The sequence below is a fragment of the Lepeophtheirus salmonis genome, chromosome 7, assembly GCF_016086655.4.
Source record: "Lepeophtheirus salmonis chromosome 7, UVic_Lsal_1.4, whole genome shotgun sequence".
Classification (NCBI taxonomy): Eukaryota; Metazoa; Arthropoda; class Copepoda; order Siphonostomatoida; family Caligidae; genus Lepeophtheirus; species Lepeophtheirus salmonis.
In genome coordinates, this window is record NC_052137.2 from 10,361,440 (window position 1) to 10,383,567 (window position 22,128).

Below are 22,128 nucleotides of genomic sequence, written 5' to 3' on the forward strand. Positions count from 1 at the left end.
ACTTACTTGACGCATTTTGGCATGAAGGTTAATTGGAGTCCTTACAGACCGTTTCAGGCCTACAAGAAATATAAGAGTATGTTTTTTATGACTTATATCCCCCCTCCTCCTTCCAGTAGTTTTAAACGTTGTAAACTTTGCTTCATCTCAGAAAATTATAGAAAGAAACTCTCGCCCACAGACAGACTCGTCTCTCCCTCTATTGAGAGAAAAGTTGAATACAAAATGGAGCCAACACTCGCAAAATTATTTTGATAGTTTACCCTGCAGATCAAAAGAAATGATTCAGCTGGATTGGAGAACATAATTTTGTGTTACATTAACTTTATAGACTATATTTGTTATTTTAATACCATTTTACCTGTGTCTTTTAACAAACAAAGGTAAATTAAAATTTATCTAACTATATACCTTTATTATCAATGTTTGTTTGTTTTATTAAATGGATAGCTTGGAGGCTCTAATTCTAAATTATGCTCATCATATTAATTAGTTTAAAACCAGTTATTTTTCTTATGTATTATATAGTCATATGGTTATATTTATTTAATAAATAAATATAGAATATTTGATAATTAGATTTTATAAATCACAACATACCTATCAATGTTCAAATCTATTACTTAAATATTTGAAAATTTCTAAAAATATGCTTATGCAATTTTTTGAATACAAACATTTTATGTAATGTCGAAATGAAACAATCATTTCCAAAAAAGACTAAACTATTCCGGGATTTCATGAAGTGCCTAGTTTCAAATACATGTATAATTGGGCTGGGACGGTACACTAAACTCAGGGTTGGGTATGAACCACGACATATCCTTTACGGTACGCAATTGGGTAAGGTATAATAGTAAAATGGTTTTTTTTAATAGAACTAATGTAGTTCTTCAAGTTTTTTCGATATTTTATTCTTTAATAATTTCTTATTGTAGGAATAAATTATTCCTAAATATAATTAACTTCAATAAAAAAATAAAGGTTAATATAAAATATACACAGGTTATCTAATACCATTATACAGAATTTATATATATATATATATTTTTTTTTTTTTTTGCAAAAACATGAGCTTGTCTACATTATCCGTTAATTACTAATACCGATTACCAGTCACAATATCGTTGGCTGTCAAAAAAAATATTTTGCTTAATACAGATCTACTTTTAGTTGCTAAGTATTGTGAAGCTAACTTCGAAATATTGTTAAATTTATCTAAATTATTTCTCCAACATACCAATAGGTTTTCGTCAACTGGTATGCATTTACCATTTTTGTACCAGCTGTAGAAAAGCAATGAGACCTTCTAAAAATACAGTTTTGAATAGGTATGAATGATTAAATCTTAAAGTTTGGATTATTTTTGAATAGCTTAGATTCTAAGCCTTTGATTGATTTGCATATTGTAAAAAAGAGTGAAAGACACATCAAAGTGAAGCCTGAAGACATCATGGAGGCCTTTAAGGTCAACCCAACGATGAATATGTAAGAGTATGCCAAGAAGATGAATAAGGTGCATTGGTCTACTGGCAAGGCCATCTGAAAGGCTGGAGGAAGGTCACTTAGAAGAAATTACTTCTGTCCCAACGTCAAAAAGAACTCCGTTTTCAACGATGTCAACAACTCTTGAATGATCTGAAGCATAACAGCAACCGGGTAATTTTTCTTCAATGAAAATACCTTCAGCATTGATCCTGTCTACTACAAGCAAAATTATCGAGTGGTATGCATTGGCAAGGCTGACAACAGCATCAAGACAGTCACCAAGAACAAACATATGGCCTCTGTGATGATGTTGGGGGTTGTCGCAACAATGGGAGAAAAAAATGCCTCCAATTTGGTTTCCTATTGGATACCAGTTACTGCCAGCCGACTACTTGATGGCGTTGAAGGAAAATGTGGTCCCATAGATCACCAATACTATGAAAAAGTCTAACAAGGCCACATACGTATTGTAGCAGGACGGGACTCCATCCCATACTGATAATATTGTATAAGAATGGATGGGTAGCAGCATGAACTTCTGGTCCAAAAACATTTGGCCCCCTCAGAGCCCGTAACTGAATCCACTGGATTACTCCATTTGGTAGCAAATTGATAAGAAGGCCTGCAATGTCTGTCACCCGAATATTGATTCCCTGAAGACCTACGTTAACCAGCAGTGTAGGATCATGAAAAGGATTACGTTGCCAATGTGTGCAAGGGGATCCAGAGGAGGTTGGAGGATGCCACTGAGGCTGATGGTGGCCAGATTTATAATTAATGTGCAGTGGTATTAAGAAAAATATTTCAAAATAAAATTTTCTACAGTACAACATCACCTTAATCAATTATGAGTATTTTAATGACTATTTAGAGTTAAATCAAAGTACTTTTTCTACACCCGGTATGGCATTACCTCTTTTCCTATTTATTTTGAATTATGTTTCAGTTCTTTGACTAAGGTTTGGAGGTATCATATCATTATTTAAGGCACAATGGATATTTATGATGTAAAATATATATTATTAGTTTTGTAAAAAATAATAACCAACTCAATTACTCTGGTTTATATATATTTATTTAGTCGTACGTAAACCAAATAAAGTATGATTTAAAAAAATAACCAAAATTAAATAAAAACAAAATATTTAATATATGATTATTATATATGTATACGTACCGCACCAAGATTAAAAACGTACAGAACCGTACCCCGTTACAACCCCATGCCGTATCAGCCCAAATGTATATGTATAATATCAAAATATAAACTCTATTAAGTTGTTAAAATTGTTGAGAAACCTGCAATATGTGTATTCCCAAGCCATTATTGGCATTGCTATAAATTAAGGACAGCATAGTTTTAGTATAATTCTTATAATATTTGATCTATGTGTCTGTTTTTTTTTTTAGATTTTTTGTTTGTTCAGTAGAATAATGTAATTTTTGTATGAAATAAATGTTGTGTAGGGAAAAAAAAAAACTTATCCCTAATTTAGGCCCCTCCAGTAAATTTTTGCGAATAAAACATAAAATTCTTATATTTCAGAGAAGTATTTGTCGCTTCCGGCTGAATGAAAAATGAGGGGCTATTCCTTTTTTATTGTATTTCTATCCCTTAAAATACATATCTGATTAGTAAATATGAAAATAAAATTTGCTTAAAAATTTAAATTTTAATACTTTTGATGAGTATTAATTTTTTAAGGAAAACGGGGGGAAAATAAACAGTTACAAAGCAGATTTGGAGGTGACATAATCCGTCTTTTAGTATATTTTGATATAAATGCATAGTTAAGGTATTCATTCTTGCTAATCTTTTTGAAAAACTTCTTCAAATTTGTGATTCATTAAAATATTATTATTACTGATCCTTTAAAAATAAATATGAAGCAATTTATGCTAAGCTTGTCGATTTTAAGTATCTTTCTTTTGCTATCTTACATTTACAAAGTGGATAGGTTCAATGAAACGGTTGAAATTGAAGTTTGATATCAATTTTCATGAATAAATATGTGGGTTATGGTAGAAGTAATTACGTTTACGTCAATTCCATGAGAGACATATATATATATTTTTTTACGAGGAGAAGCGTTTTAACTTAATAATTAGAAAGCTATTACTTTTTTTTTTACTCTCTGGATCTCTCTTCTGTTTTTGATGGGAAAAAAAAGAGTACGTTTATATTTAAACATGTTGATATCTATTTCCATGCTTAGTATATTTCAATGTCCCTTCCACTTTTCAGGTGATGGTGATAACCGCAGTACAACAGCAGCTAATGCATCTTCATGGGCATTGAGAAGACAGTCAAGATTATTTTCAAGTGAACATTATAAAAAGGCCTATTCGGTTGTGGAAGAATCATTACCGCAGCAGCCTCGTCGAAGAGCTTTTGCTGCCATAGCTTTAACAGAAGATTTTAACTCCACACTCTCCACTACTCCTTCCGAAAGCAAAGACGAAATTCGTTCATTAAGCTTTGATACAAGTCGAAGTGATTCTAAGGAATTGAATAAGAAAGGATCCTTGGATTCTTATAACCTACAAGATAAAGCATCCATCAAAGCAGAATCCTCAATTGAGAAAGAAGATGAAGAACCTGACGAGGGAGGGAATGAGGCTGAAGACGAGGATGATGAAGTTTTTGCTGCAGCAAGTCGAACTCGAAGAAGATCAAGAGTACCGTCCAATTCTTTTGAAATAACAACCACTTCCTACAACAGAAATCGGCAATTGAAGCTTCTACGAACCGTTCATTCAGCTCAGGCTCGACTCCAAAAAAACAATAAGCACAGGAATCTTATAAACTCCTCTCTAAAGACACCCTCAATAGTCCTAAGTGTCGATGAAATTGAAGAGCCCATTAAACATCCAAACTACAAAAATCGAATCATAAGTCCATCTCCATCTCTTAAGGTCGAAGTCGATGAAGAGGATTTTTATCGTCTCGGAGGTAGACGATTGAGTAAATTAGAGAGTCAAACATTTGACTATACAGATGAACCTTACGTAGAGGAAGAAGAAACTTCGGATCTCATTGATTCAAGCAAACCTCTTGAGAGAAAAATGAAATCTTCTCTCAGTTTCAAAAAAGAACATTCATTCTCGACTACATTCACTAATTTTGCATCCTCGTTTTTACCAAGTAGGCTCTTAAACCGACATAAGTCTTCGTCATCAGATCAACCTCTTGCAAGTAAAACACAATCCTTGTCATCCTCAGAACGTCCCTTGGATTTTGTAGAATGGTAATTATGTTTATATCAATTATTTAGATAACTTAAAAATTGAAAATATTGATTTATTTTTCCTAATATACAAAGGCATATATGTGATTTAATCTTAAATGTGCTTTCCTCGTATCTGACGTCTAAATTTTCATTTTCAAAAAATATTATAAGTTAGTTCAATACCTTATAACCAATATCATAATTTATCAAAAAATATTAGATTAACTAAACAGAACGTCCTCTTATTGAATATCGATATGTATCATATTTCATTTTTTTGAATTATTTTATTTATGTATTCTCACAATTGCTTAATGATAAACATTACTATCGATGGTATATTTTGCTCCATCCTAAACATTATTTGCAATGAAAAATGAAGTAAGTATGAGAATTATAGTATGTATATAATATATTAAGTTAAGTAAATAAATAAGTGAATTTCAAATAGATGTGTCAACACGGTTAAGTAAATCAGACTCATTCTTTGTCTTTTCAAGTAATTTGTGTTTACATAAAATAATTTGGTTTCCAATAATTACTAACATAATTTTCTCATTTTGACATAACAGTGGGATCGACAAAAACTTATTGTAAAAAAAAAATACTAAGATAATATTTATTAAATTATACGCCATGTGTAATATTTAAGTTTAAACAAAAGATTTTTTGGATCTTGCGGATGTAATTTCTGACAAGTCAGGCCATATGGCCTTGATGGGGTACTTCAAAGATCCCTCAACCTTTGCTTAGATGGAATAATCCAAAGGATTAAGATTAGGAAGCTGGGAGGCCACATTCAAGAGAGGCTTGTCTCTAGTCATCCTCTTCTTCTTTGTGGCCGTTGTACTGACATGTTTCCTCCTCCTTGCTCTTGATTTTATTTAATGATCCTTCGGAGCGTCCCCTCGCCCACATTAATCTTCTTCGCCATACTTCGAATCGTCTTCGCTGGATTTCTAGCAAAGCAGTTTTTCATAAACAAAAATCCTGGCCATTATTCCTTTTGTTCGTTTCCAACCTTGCCTAGACTTTCTGCCGACTGTTCTTTTGGTTTCAAATCGCTTACACGACCGTCTGGCTGATCTTGAGCTCATTGGCAATCTCGGCTGGGGTGTCCTGTGTACAAGCATTTCCAACACAATAATTCTTTTGGTTTACATTTTATCGTCTTTGAAGATACTGCCAATATTTATAATTAAAAGCAATTGCAAATGATTATTAGAATATTTTTTTAAAAAAACCTACTTTTGTAAAAAATTATTATCAAAACTTGAGTTGTGACCATTTCATGAGTGTAAACTTGAATATGACCAATATTATGCTTGTGAATTGATGCTACCTAAAACCTTAAAACTACCTGAACATTCTAAGTTAGAAATGAGTTACATCAACTGTCGATTATTTGATTTCTAATTGGATATCAGATATGGTTGAATATAAGCGTTAAAGTATTTCTATATTTAGAAAAATCATATCTTGTTAAGAGGTAAAATATGTATAATCATGTTGATCAAAATTAATGATGTTGTATCATTTCATTGCTTCATGTTTTCAACGTATTTATATACCTTCATATATATAGGTATATACAATTTATTTCCTCTAATGAAAACAATCAGAGTTGTCAATAGAACAAGTATTCCATGTGTATTCAGATCCAGATTTGCATCTGATTAACTTCAATCTTTAAATTAGTAGGAATTTTCGGGAATGGATTTTAATTTTGGAACAGTAAATGACTCAGAGTCTAGAGCATTGTCGGTTTTGTGCTAGATTGTTTGCATGACGTTTTTTTGTTTTTTATTTTCATAACCACTTTTTTTCAACATTTCGAAATACTGGAAATATGTTTTTTCAATATGATATTAAAAACATATAGACCCATTCAAATATTAATAAAATTTTAAAGAACTATGCCTAATTGTATTTATAATGACAATATAGTTGAAGCTTGGGACCGTATTCCTTCATGGCGTTGATGTAGAATTGAATTTTGACGATCACTGCGCGATAATTTACTGTGTTATTGGAAACTAGTGTGAAAAAGCCCTTTCGGTTCACTGTTACCCTGAAGCTTTCATTTACCATTATCTAAGAACGAAGTAAATAGGTTTTAAAATTGGACTTTCCTACAGAAGGTGTGAAGCTGTCTCTCTTTCTGAGCTATGTAAATAACAGTTAGGATTATTTCAAAGTTATAGAAGTACAAGGTTAGACTATCATTTAATCTGGCTTGCTAGAATTTTCAATTTTATGTATCGTACCGACTGCAGGGCAAGACAGACTGATTTTGAGAAAACACCCAATCAATCATATTGTATGACGTCACTACTACTTGAATTTTCAATTTCTTTTATCAAATTTACTGCTGGCAAAAAAGAAAGATTTTGACAAAACACAGACCCAATCATATTTTATGACGTCATTATTCAAAAGCGTGGTCGAAGTGAAACATCAGTCGTACATGCGTTATGGTATAACCTTGTATTTATATTAACATGGGATTATCTTATAGGTATCTTTCTGTGTTCCTGTCCCAACTCAGTACACGAACTATTTCTCAGATGGTGTAAGGAACGATTTGATTAGCTCATACAGACTTGAAGAACTAAACATGTACGTTTCTTCAATTTAATACTAATTTTACCACATCCAATGACGAATACAACCGTTATTTTCAAATTGATTCAAGATTTATGTTTTTTACTTGACTCCTCAAAAGGATCATCATTTTAGCAAGGTATTTTGCATTTTTTTCCCTCTGCTATCACATTAACATTTTAATAGTCAATATAGCATGAAGATTTTGGTATAAGCCCTTCAGGTCTCCAATAACTTCTACCTATTTCTCAGAAGCGATGGATTCACTTCTGAAATGCATATACTAGAAGTGCATTTAGAAAACAACATAGTTTTTTTCTCACTTTATATGGCACGCTTGATGACCAGACTTTCCTTTTCAAAGACACTGACCAGCACCAACTTCAGGTAGCGTAGCAGCAGGAGTGATAATGGAAAAAAAGAAAGGAGCGACTGTCACGCTATACAATTGTTCGTCCTAGAGATAATTTTAACTTGTATATAACCAATTTCTAAATAGCAATACATAATACTAAAAAAATACACAATTAATAATACAACCGTAATATTTATCAATAAAATCCTTGAGGCCATACATTCTCAAGACTTTGCCTGTCGTTCAGTTAAAATATATTCTGGATAAAAATTTTGTTACTACAGAGTCTACTTTTTAGGTGAGTCATTGTTGTGGCAGCTTATAGCCACAAGCCAATTTTCGTTCTTCATTTTTATTTTTACCATTTTCTTCACATGATCTGTTCTACTACATTCTTAGAAAAAATGGAGGAAGGACTCAATATGATTATTATAAAAAGAGCAGAGTTTATCAGCTTCATTTTCTTTTGATTTGTTAGATTAAGATTGCTGAGGTTGCAAGACGATATCTCAACCATTTTTCCTTGGAGTTGGTGTACAGATTTCTTAAGACAGATTTTCATCCCAATTTCCCCATGTTAGAGTTATACCAGCCCCGATTCTGGAACGTTTGGAGAGTAAGAGGGGTGGAGTGTCAACACTCTCTTGTAACTCTATCTCTCTCCTGATCAGTCGCATCTTAAGAGTTTTTTAAGCAATATAGAAATGGATATGTGGGTCCATGTTCCCTTTTCTCTTGTTTATCCACTTCAAGACCAAGATTCAGTTTGCTGTGAGAAGATTTTCGGAATAAAAATCCCGAAACATTGATAGTTTAAACAAAAATAACGTTTCTTTTGCATTTGCAATAGGTTTACAGATACAAGAAAATGTACTGTGCATGTATGCAAAGCGATTTACAGCTATAAATCCGCTTTTTTATGTTTAAGTTGCATTTAAACTCTTAACACTAACATATATCTATAGATCAATAAACTACATTTTAAAAGTTCGATATACTAAACTTTAAATAGCTATGTATATATTAGTATTAAAAATTGAAATGTTTGTAGGGAATATTTGTATTATTTTAAGAATGAAATAATAATTTTCCCACACATTTAATATGTCATACCTCTACGGTTTTCAAGCAAAACAAAAAAATATTAATGTGTATACATGTTTTTTTACTTGTATGTGGAACTATGACATAAAACATGGTAATATTAACTTTTTGCAAAAGAGCAACCGAAAATGCAAATTTATGACGCATGTCAAAATATGTTGTTTATAATATGTGTTTAATTAATTTATCATCATAGAATGTATAAAGGTAAACATATTCATGTTGAGTCGGAGTTGAGTGGACTACAAAAAAGTTCAATATTCTTAATTAAGCTACATAGAATTACTGCATACATATGTGAGGTCCATCTTCATTATATATACGAGATATAGTAATCCTTTATAATTATCTTGAAAGTTTAATGAACAAAGTAGCATGGAAATAAAGTATGAGAAAATAGTTATGGGAAGTACTAAAAAAAGAACTAAATGAGCATTTTTTTAGGCTAATGACTTAGGATATAAAAATATCATAATTATTTTGATCAACCCCCTCAAAGTATCTGATAAATTTAGGTAGCTGAATGTAATATTGTACAGAAATTAGGGTATTTGCAAATATATTTGTCTCTTCCTTGTAAAGGTGATGGGGAAAAAATCCATGCTCAAAGTTTGGAGGAATGAATTAATGATTTTTCATGACAAAAACAATGCCACTTAATGCTCTCTGAGGCCACAATGAAAAAAAAGTTGGATCTAGCCTTCAAGCTGTCAAAAAAGATAAAATGGGCACTCTGCCAAACTTTATTTCACGAATACGAAGCATTCGACCGTGAAAATGATCCAGAATGACTGTCTGTAGAGAAAAGATAAGAATAGTGATACCGAACGTGTGTACAGACTACAAAAACCTTCGTTTGTTATGGTATGAGTAGGTATTTGGGAGGGAGAAAAGATGACGTGTGTCATTTTTTTCTCTAGTGTCAAGGTACTTGGAGGACGTTCTCGAGGCTCATGTCAATTCCTGGGACAACTGCCTCAAAACAAATTTCCCCGAGTTTTTGTCAAAGGAAGAATGGCATGCAAGTTCCCGGATTCAAATCTTATGAACTATTATTTGTCATTCATTCTTGAGGCAAAGGCATGTGCAAATCCTCACAAGAAGTTTGAGAGCCTAAAGCCTTTGCTGGTGAAAGTATGGGACCAAGTCGGTCATCAATATGTTCGTGCCGACGTCAAGGACTTCTGTTGCTGCCTTACGGTAGCTGTGAAGGCTGGAGGTGGCCATTTTTAATGATTTTTTTTTTATATTTTATAGAAACTTAAATTATAATTATATGTTCGAAGTGTAAATGTTGTAATTTCAAAAATAAACTTGCTATAAACATTTTTCTCGATTATCCTTTATTGTTTGTTTAGACCCTGTAAGTTTGGATGTGAAACTTACACTTACACTTTTTTGACTTACTTAATTGAGGATTATAAAAAATTAGGAAATTAGTACAACAAACGATTTCCCAATTGAGAAGTACGTGTTGAACAAGATCAGAGAAAAACTGACACGGAAAATGAACAGTCAACCAGGTTTTAATCATAAGAACATTCTAGGTACATATCAAACTTTTTTACTTACATAAGGAGTGAGCAAGGGTAATAAGATTCAATCTACACTTTGATTTACAAGTGTGGAGGAGAGGTGTTTTTATTAATTATCTTTATTTGTTCATTTATATTTTAATCTTTTTTTTTAATAATGGGGAGAAGGGCCTGATTTGTGGGACTATGGATGACTCACCATTATACCCTTAACGGATCCATCTTAAATTCTTGGGGAAATATATTTAAAAAAAAAAAAAAATAACACTCGAGATATTATAAGATTTAAGGTAGCTCTGATTCCTGAGCTGGGAAATAGTATATATAAGCTTTCGATATTTAAATCTTTGAAGAAGGGAATGGCGTCATCAATTGCTGTGAGAGAAGAATCATGACAAAAAGGAAGACCAATGGATCTTGAATAAGTGAATGAACCGATCCTCTGGTATCCCTAAATATGTAAAATAATCCATGAATTTATTTCGTTAATCACACGTGAGGTCATTATTACCATGGATTCACATCGATCATAGAGTCACTGAAGTAGCACTAATTATTTTCAATTCAAAAACCAACTGGTTATTTTTTTTAGTACTCTTATTCTGGTTTAAGCTCTCTGAAATTTATCACTCTGTTATAATACCTAATTTTGCATTTAAGACAAGATATCACGTCTACTGTAAAAAAAAAAAAAAAAAAAAAAAAAAAAAAGAGTAGAAATTGAAAAGGAGGTATATTTTGTAAAATCCAATTAATAGTTAATAGGTCGATAAAAGTGTTGCGTCTTGACGAGGGAGAGACGCAAGCTTATTTATAATAGGAGAGATCCAGGATGACCAAGAGACATGAGGAGAAGAATTCACGTGGAGGAATAATGTAACACTAGATCATGTGTATTCTAACTATACTCTGATATATTTACATAAGACGATACTATTTATAACACGTAAAACACAGTACTTATATAAGAAGATAAAAACCAGAAAGGACATATTAAATACATAACATCACCCCCCAAGCAATAAATCCATGGCGGTGCTTAAACAGGTTCCTCTCCATGAACAGCAGCCTATAGATCCGCTCCATCCATGTCCAGGCGAGGACAAAACATTCTTCCTGGTATTGCAAAAGTTTATCTCCATAGACGTGCCGTGCTCTCACACGCGCACCGGAGAAAGGAGGACAATACTCCTCATAAAGGTTTTAAGGACCCGAGCACCTTGCTCGTCCCTGGGAGAAATAACATTTACCCTTGTTGAGGTTTTAAGGACCCGAGCACCCTGCTCGTCCCTGGGAGAAACAACACTCACCCTTGTTGAGGTTTTAAGGACCCGAGCACCCTGCTCGTCCCTGGGAGACATCTTGCTCGATGTACCCTCATCCAACTCGGGATGATCCACAAGAGAGACCGTTCCACATCCATCAACCAATGATGTGAACGGGAGAGTAGGAACAGAGGAGAACCAAAATTGTGTAGGAATAAATCCATTGTTAATTATGTGGTCCCGGACCCGGACACACACTTCACTTCTTGAAAGTGACCAAGGTTCTCTTCCTTCCTCCACGAGGCCCAAACATAGGCACAGTCCATATTGCTCCGCCTTCCGCAGACGAACGAGCGTTCTCCCCATCGACGAAAAAGGGCTACCCAACTCCAAAAGGGCTAGCTTCGCCGACGATCCCACAGCAGGGAGGTCACGTGATCCTGATCCCATCCTCGTCGCCAATGTTGCGTCTTGACGAGGGAGAGACACAATCTTATTTATAATAGGAGAGATCCAGGATGACCAAGAGACATGAGGAGAAGAATTCACGTGGAGGAATAATGTAAGACTAGATCATGTGTATTCTAACTATACTCTGATATATTTACATAAGACGATACTATTTATAACACGTAAAACACAGTACTTATATAAGAAGATAAAAACCAGAAAGGACATATTAAATACATAACAAAAAGCTTCTGCTGAAAAGGGGTCAGGTGATAAAGAACCTCTGTATCATTCATTGGTTAGAACAACGGTTTAAGATCTGACTCCATGTCCTAGTTATGTCAAGTTTTTTGCTATTTTTTGTTACATACTTTTTAGCTCCTTTGTGCTAGAAAAACACAAAAAATTTCTTTAAAACCCCTAATTATTATTTTTGTGTCCCAAAGAGTTATAATTAGAATTATAAAATTTTATATTTCAATAGGAAGATAATAAAAATATCCAAGCCATTCATTCAACTTTTTTTTGTACTAGTGGTAGAACCGTACATTGCCCGAAGTTATTAGGCGTAGACCAAAATAAATACAAATTCTGCTATAATAATATTTGAAGCAGTTAACTCCCCAATACATCCTTGGTGTTTCTATCCGTTTTCATGAGCACAGTCACACGTAGCGTGTGACTGTGCTCATGAAAAACGGAGAGACTCAATACTTAGACGTTCTTTCCCAAAGAATAAAAAGTATATTAATAAAAGTTTGAGAAAAAAAGTTGATATGATTTGATGGACCGGAAAGTACTTTAGCTCGTAGATAACCCTAATCTAAAGTCACATTCACTCATTTAATTTTTATATAGAGTGCTTCCTTTTTTTTTCTTTCTTTTTTTTTAAGTATAAAAGATAACTTTTCCATAAATCCTTGGTGCTACTTTTTGTTTGGCATGTGCACGCTCACACGTACCTACTCACTAAATAATTGGACGTTATCTCTTTAATTTTATATAGTGCTCCCAGTATATCATACTCCTGTTTTATATTGTATAAGTGTATGATATACATCAAGGAACACTATATTACTGCACTTGGTGACTTTTTACTTTAAACTACAACAATATTTACCTATTCAAAGCTTTTTTATTCTTCAAACTAACGAATTATAAGTAAATTACAATTTTACAAATTCAACCATGTTTGCATCTTCTCAAAACAATTCCTCGAATTCAGAGTCAATCTCAAAGAAATAAATGGATTTCTAAAAATGGACAACATCAACGTACAAACATTAATAAATTAAACATTATTGTATTTGTTTTTGTAAGTCCAAATTGATTTTCAATATCACAGAAGCTAAAAAAATAGTTTTTAGCGAATATATTTTTTGAAATATAATAGTTTGTTTTTTTGCCAAGTTAATTATTAATTCTTATCCCTTTACTAAAATAATAGGTACTTGTTGTTTAAGAGTGTTTTAATTATTTACATGATATCAGAAAAAAAGAATAAACAATTTGAGCCTATTTAGTTGTGAGAAAAAACAAGGGTAACAAACAGTATAAGATAAATGTGGGGGTATCAAATTTTCATTGATGTAAAAGTATTTCATTAAATGAATGATAAATAAAATGTAACCAAAATATGGGGTAAAGTGACTAATGAGATTTGAATTTTATTTGAAAAAAATTTATTATGATTATTTTTGTGAAACTATAAAATCGGCCAAATGGATATAATTTAACATTTGTTTAAAACTACAAAAATAATTAATTAAGAATGGAGTTTTTTCCAGTTTTTTAAAAACGTATAAAAGATTTAATAGTTGTTAAAAGGTGGGGAGAAGTCCCGTTTATTCGATAAAAATATGAATTGTAATATATGCAGTTTAAAAGTACATTGAGTCCATATATGCCACGATTGTTTTGTTCAGACCTACAGAAAGAGGAGTTATTTTCGATCTACATGCATATATTATCGTGAGAATATTTGTTATTTTGCCTTCGCTTTAAAGTCTTTTCTCCTCTCATTGTAAGAGTAATGAGCCAACTTGACGTCTTGAGACTTTTACCAAACCTATCGGTAATGATACTCTACACTATAAATATTAGAGGTCTCACTCGATCACAAAAATAAAATATATGGAACAAAGATTCTACTTCTTCTTTGCAAAAAAAAAAATATAAACGGTCTGTTTTATTTAACTTGCTGGTATATAACCTGGGAACTTTTATTCAATGGGTTTTATTTTTGTAATTTTAGGATCTACTAATGAAATTATGCTGGACTCTGAAGTTTTACATATTGTAATTATTTTTTTTTTTTTGGTTTTTTTGCCCTTTTTGGGCACACTTTGGTGTTGAAGTTGAAAGATAAAATTGATAACTGCATGTTAATTTTCAGGAGTATTGTTTTCTTGTGATTTTTTCTTCAAACTGTTTTCCCAAGGAAATGAAAAGTATTACAATGCGTGTTTCTTAGTAATGTGAGGTTTCTTGGTTAGAACTTCTAGTTTCTTTCGTAGCACCATTTTCCAGTTGCCTCTCATTGGAGTATTTTTTGTTTTGATAGTTTCAATCCTTTAGTCGGTGGTAAGTAAGATTGGTAAAAATAGACCTTTCAGTCCTATCTTGTGTGCCCTGTTGTTGAGTCAATGAATCTTCTCCTCCTTTTTGATTTTTATCAGGTGCCAATCCTACACCAGATAGTAGATTATTTCCTTCTTCTTTTTTGGCTTCATCTATTTTGACAAGACATGATTTATTCGTTTCCTCTCTTGCTTTGTCAATATCTTCTTACATCATTACACTTTCAATTATTATAGAAAGACCAATCTCCTGTCGAAATTAGGTTTCATATTCTTTAAATATTGTTTTGTTTAGGACAGAGCATTTACTGCAAATGAGGCCAAACACTTGTAGCACTGTATTTGTAGGAATTTGGAAAACAACTCTACCATTTTCTCCACTGGTACAATTGATGGGACGATCTTTGAAGGTTTTATTTTAAGCCTTAGTATCCTAGAAAATAATTTATTGAATTTTAAAGTAAGTTCCTCTTATTTTTTGCATGTTGTTACCTGCCTGGTGCAGTATAAATAAAACCTCCTAATATTCCAAAATACAATCCGACTCTCAGATGCTGCAGGGGAAGTACTGGGCCTAAAGGCAGTTTAAGCTGCCCTGCTGCTGCATTTTTAAGCACCAAGTATCCCCTCAAATATGCTAAAATATGCAACACCCACGGAATGTGGGCTGCCTGTCCCTAAGGTAGTATAAGTTCATCCACTGCCGCTTTGCTAAGCATCAAAGTATCTATTATCCAAAATACACCCTGGTCCTCATTTTATAAATCTAAATTTCCTCTAAGATGCTATTGATAGGCCGCCATAGGCTTATAGTCCAAACAAATTGTTACCAGAACCGTTTCTGAAGCCATAAGAACCTACATTAAAAATTTCCACAAAATCCTTCCATCGGTTTGGCCGTAATTAAAGGACAAACACACACACAGACCTTTAATACATAGAAGATAGGTAATGAATTTGTAGGTGTAAAAACCGGATGTAATATTATAATTCATAAAAAAATATTGAATGGAATTTTCTTGTTATACTTGACTTTTTTAGCTTTAAAATTTAGGCACACGTATTTAAATATCAAAATAGTAAAGGGGTACATGGTAAGAAATATGTTGATAAATCATTTCTTTGATGATATTATGACTTTTTTTATTGTGTTACTGTAAAATTATTCGATATTTTCTACATACTTATTCGGACTTTTAAAGACAAATACACGCCACAAAAATAAAAATCCAATAAAGGTAATTGTTATAAGTGTTGAATTAGTATTTTTTCTAGAAGAGTGTATAATTATTATACATAACTTCTGTGAATTCATATATATTTAATGAAAGTCAGTTTATCAAATAAATTAATACGCATTAACCCCGAAAGTATATAATATATGTGCGGAAAAATGCTCTGAAAAGCTAAGGCAATGAAATTTGAACTTTTATTTGAACCTACAGAACAAAAGTGAAGAAATTTTAACTATAAATGAATAATCCCCGACAAAGGATCATTTATGATTTATTATTGAAAGCATTTAAGCTAAAAGTTAATATTAAACAAACATTCATTACATATTTTACTACTACTAACTGAATTAAATTTATATAACTTTCTAATATATTCATATTTGCTTAAAAGTTAGAACCTACGATTTAATTAGTACATTGAATTAGTTATTACACATTTTATATTTACTTAATAAGAAATTGATTAAATCTCTTGCAATAAAACATGTGTTATAATAATATATTACATTAAATTCAATACGTCCTTAAAACGCCAAAAATATTATTTGGACAATCAAAATCCCCTTCAAGGGGGTCTGTAGGGGTGGAGTGGAGGGGCTGTAGCTTCTTCCCCCTTTCTCATTAAGAAATTTTTGATAAAAAATTTAATATTTGAATTTTTTTTGTTTGAAGAAATTACATTTTTCAAATTTTGTTTCCAAAAAATTGAATTTTTCAATTTTTTCAAATTTTTTTGAGAATAGCTATGAATTTTCTAATTTTTTTTCCTAAAAATTTAATATTTGAATTTTTTATCAAAAAAAATAGATTTTGTGTTAACTACAATAGCTGCACCAACCCTTGAAGCTTGGAGTTTTGAACATCATACTCATTGAAGACATTTGGAAATATCTTATCCCCTACTGGATTAGGAAGTTGTGTGATACAACTCTTGCTTGCCTTTCTTTAGAAGCATAATTTTGATTATTGTTTGCACCCATACCGTAGCCTCTAAAAACACTTTTCAAGTTTGGACAATTCTCGCCCAGAATTTATGGCTTTTGCGATGGATTAGTCGATGTATTTAAAAATTTGAGCTTGCCTTAATAGAGAAGATGCCTGTAAAAGACACATTTAAAGTGACCTGTACTACAGATTGTGATTCAGATTTACAGCTGATGTCGTGACGTCAAATTCTTTGGTTAGCAAAATGGCTTTTAAATTTTATGAATCAGTTTAGGATAATATACAGCCGTACAACGACCAGTAATCCTTTTAGAATTAAAATAAGCATGCAAACTACTCCAAGCCTAAGAATATATTTATACAGTGCAACTCTTACTCCTTTTATCTCTTATCTAAGTTGCTGCAACATTGCAAGGACTCTCAAGCAAAGTATTATGGCAATTAATAATAAATTGTTGATATCACATGAGAAGTGGTTCAAATATATAGTTTTGTCAGGTACTCTTGAAGTTGCTGGCAAAATTTAAAGATACACGATCTAACTGTTTCTTCTAAACGATTACGGAAACAACCGACCAAATTCCGTGGAATAGTACAATATTAGCTGACACGAAATTTGAAACTCTTAGAACAAAATTTTAAATTCCAACTTCATTAACAAGACTTTTTATCTCTTTCGAAAAAAAACAAAAAAATAGATGTAATTATAACCAAAGTACAATATCTTAATTATCCATCCATAACGAACTGTCAAAGAAAATAACAATACCGGAATTATGCCCATTGTGAAATTGAAATCAAATCTTTTAACCAAATTAGCTTGATGTTTAGTCCTTCACTCTTGTTGTTTTAAATATTTTATAATAATCTTGTTTTTCTAACTAGGTATTTTTTCCCCATGATTTTAATTGTTTTCGAAACCTATTGTATTTTTTTTTATTCTTGAATGTTAAATAAAATCGCTTGTCTTATGCCCAGGAAAATATAAAAGAATCAGCAATAGATTTTTGAAATTTAAAAATAAATTAATATTTGAAATTTTATTTTAAAAAGTCCTATATTTGAAATAGGTTTTTTGAAATTTTTGATCGAATTAAATCGAGTTACATCATTTAAATTTACAATATTTTAATCATCTTTCTCTAACTTGCATCATAGTTTGAGTATTATATTGAGTTATTATAGTTAAAATCTCATTTTTTTATACAAAGTGTCTAATATATTATTATCAAATATACTTTCGTTGTTCATTTATGCCAAATAACACATCCTTTTTTAGTAAATTATAATTTTGGACTCCAAAAACTGTCTATTTAACTCTTAACTATACAAATTTTATTAATTATTCCTGAATTTTTAGTTTTGAATTGTTTTTATTTAAGCATATTTTTATTTTTTCATGCTATAAGTTTGATATTTTTCATTTATTATGAATATTTAATTCCCTTTTTTTCGATAAAAACTTTCAAAAAATAACCTATGAATTAATAATTCCATTGAATTATTTTTTTATTTCATTAATAGAGAAAATTAAAAGCAATTTTAATACTGTTCTTGTTTACAAATTTGAGCTGAAGCGTTAGTTACTTCTTTTACTGCACGTTCAAAACTTTGTTTGTGACATGGTATTTTGAGAAGTCAAAACGGTGAAGAGACAAAAATAATCAGTAGACTTTGAGGAATGACTACTGTGATAAAAGGGCCTGGATATTAATAATTAAATTGACATTCGAATTGAGCTTAGGTAAAGAGTATGGGCGTAGACTGATATCTCCCAAATCACTTCCATCCTTAACTCTCTTATTTTTAATATTCAGAATTGTCTATCTTCTTTCTTAGACCTTGATAGTAAAGATAGTGGAAAATACTCAGAGTGAGCATGCCATACACCTTTCTCCACAAATTTCACGTGATGCTTTTTTTCTTTTTTTCGACAATGAATTTTTTTTTTCATATTCTGAATTAATTTTATTTGATATAACGTATGTGGTGGACCGGTTAAAATATTTAAGTCTACTTCAATTTCAAACCACATGTGGAATTAAAAATTCACAATGATCTTGACTATAAGGCGCAACTTTTGTATTATATCTCTCCTGCAAAAAAATGATCTTGATGTAGAGTCGTACGAAACGACTTTCCGATATGAGTTATATTGAAAGTGTAACAATGTCGATTTTCGATGTAAGAAGTTATTCATCTACAATTACTAAAATTATGATTTTTGTAATGCAATAAGCATAAAGTTGATCATTAGACAAATCCTCAATGATAATTTCAGAACTTTCCATCAGGGACAAATTTGCATTTATTTTTCTGAATTTATTATAAATTCGAAGTGATGAACGTTACCACAAATAATTTTCCCAAGTTACCTTATTTATAATAAATAAATACATAATAAAATTGATATGTATTATTCAGAAAATTTATGATACCTGAAAAACGAGTTAACTTAATTTTTGGGACAATCGAGCTCAGTTATTATGTGATATAGCGGTAATTTATTTTTATGAAGTTCATTCACTATTCGAACAAGTCTATAAACCAAACGTTTCTCTATTAGTTGCACTCTGAGTATGTTCTACTATCTTTACTATGAAGCTCTAAGGAAGAAGATATACAATTTGGGATATCAAAAAAATGAGACAAAAGAAATGGAATTGATTTGGGAGATATCAATGTACGCCGATACTGTTCATCTAACCTCAATCAAGATTATACTTCAATTATTAATATCAAGGATTTGAACAACACACAAAGCCTATTATGACGGTAGTCGTTCCTCAAAGTCAACTGATTAGTTTTATCGGGAAAAAATATATATATTCAAAATGAATGAAAAATATCAAACTTAAAGAATATAAAATAAACTATGCTTAAATAAAAGCAAATCAACCTTAGAAATGAAGGAATAATAAATAAAAGGTCGTTTCTTAATAGTTTGATTTACAGGTTTTGTAGTCCAATATTATAAATTGGTTAAATAGGTTGTCTTATTTATGATAAATGGCCAACGAAAGTATATTTGATAATAAAATATTAGACATTTTGTATTAAAAAAAGGAGATTTTATTAATAAAAATGAAGAGAAACATCAAAATACATGCACATAATATGCGGTACCAAAAAATAATATATTTTCATTGGCAACATATTTGGAAACAAAATATTCAAACGATGAAGCAGGTAAGAGAAAGATTGTCTGAACATTGTTGAAAAATATATGTTTCATCTATCATACTAAAGAAATAAAAGTCCTGTAACTCGATTCAAACCGATAATTTTAATAATACTACACTAAAATTTTACAGATTTCCAAATCAAAACATGCCAAGGAAGGACCTTTTTCGGAGGTTTGACGGTTATTTCCTTGTTTAAAGGGATAAAATGTAATATAAAAATAAATGACCATCCCAAATCCCCAACTTTTGTCATTTGGGTACAGTCTAATATATGTATATATAATCCTGCAGACACCTCTGATCTTAGTAAGGTCCCGATCCCTTTTAAGTATTTAGATAGGCGATAGTTTAAGGAAAGGAAGAAAAATAATAGTTGATACGACAGTGTGAGAAATCAAATCGTGAATATTTTCACCAATGATATCCTATTCAAGTTTTTCTAAAGGTACATTGAGTTTACCTTTGAATGTTTAAACATTTTTTATTAATACTTAAATGCATAATTATTTCTCAAAGTGGCCTTTATCAGAGCCAATCATGGCCTCAATCGGTTGACTGAACGCCTCACACGTGACATATTGGCCCATACTTTCTCAACAGAAGTCTTCAAGTTTTCAATCAGAGTGTGTCGAGTCGCACAGGCCTTCTTCGACAACTGATATGACGTACTTACTAATGGCACCCGAGATGCCGTTACATTCTGGGCTGGAGGGTGGCTACATTGTGTAGTACCAAAAATTTGCAAAGTTGTTGAGAAACCATGTCTGGATTTTCTTGGCCTTGTGCCCGGTGTCGAGTCCTGCTACTAAACATAGTTTCCCAGAGGATAGTTGACTTCATCCCAGTCAATACCACCATTATTTAGACCTCCAAGTACTCTATGGTGCCGATTTTGAGACACTTAGGGAACTAATAATGCAGCATTATTTCGCAATCAGAACAATGATACTGAGTATCAGGATAGAGGTGAGATCCTGTGTAGCATTGACAAGGGGCACCGCATCTGCACAGTGTGCCAAGTTTTGGTCATTCTAGCCGTTTCAAGACTGGTTCACGGTTCAGAGTATCCCATTCTGCCGTCAATAAGAGATTATATCCTGCTTATTTTGGCTTTTATCTTGAAAAGGGTTGCTCCAATATTTTTGTTTACATAAGTTTACGAGATTTCGATTACCCCATTGCCTATAGGCATAAATAATTTCCGACAGAACTGTGACAATAAAGTGACTTCAATTATGAGAAAATACATAAAGAACATTTATTTCCAAGAAAACAAACTTATTTAGTTATTTTAAGTATAGGTACATCATATATTTATGTAATACATTTAACAATAATTAAATTAAATTTAAATCTAATTAGTTATCGATTTTTTTTTTTTTTTGCTACATGAACAACAAAATTCCAAGTACTTATTGAAATAGGTAGAAGTCTTTATATTTTATTTCACATTGAAAATGTATTATAATATATATATATATATATATTTTTTTTTTTTACATAATCCTTGATCAAATGATACGAACATTTATTTTTTAGAAAAAAACATGAACAGAAAATGAAAACCAACAATATGAACTTTTTATAAATCATGATCAATGCACTTGCATAACGATATGAAAAGTTACATGGCATTTCAATACAGTCATAATTAAAAACAAAACCTTATTGTATCCGTTTGGCACGTAAAAGGTAATATAAAACTTAATTTACTCTTCTGTTAGAGAACTGGGATATAATGATATTTATGGAAATGTTTCTTATGCATTGTATCCTTTAAATCTACATTTTATAACCAATGCCTCTTGGTATACTCCTCAAACAATAAATCAGATTATATGCAATTATTTATTCAGCTGGATAATGCTTTTTCTTGGATTGATTCATAAGTATATTTACCATTTTATAATGTAGTTTTGTGACGTTTATTGACTGTTTTGCATAAAAGTAGTTATTTCATTTTCTGTTTGATGTCTTGAATTTTTCTTAGGTGTAATGCATAAACTGAGGCGCACAACGTTAGCTAAACAACTGTAATATTGTAGATATTATTATTTATAATGCACAGAACCTCATCATAGCTGATGGTATTCATTTTATTACGAAAACTCGTGTAGAGTAATGAATTTTTTTTATAAATTTAATGTCTTTAC

The 22,128-nt window shown here is 31.4% G+C and overlaps 1 protein-coding gene across 2 annotated transcripts in view; it reads left to right on the forward strand.

Annotated features, from left to right (window-relative positions):
- The window catches only part of LOC121121446 (uncharacterized), a 242,521-nt gene that overhangs the window by 160,701 nt on the left and 59,692 nt on the right, over nucleotides 1–22,128 (forward strand). For both annotated transcript variants that reach the window (XM_071889828.1, XM_071889826.1), the window contains exon 3: nucleotides 3,734–4,736. In XM_071889828.1, coding sequence (XP_071745929.1) covers nucleotides 3,734–4,736 — 1,003 coding nt within the window. The remainder of the gene's footprint in view (nucleotides 1–3,733; nucleotides 4,737–22,128) is intronic.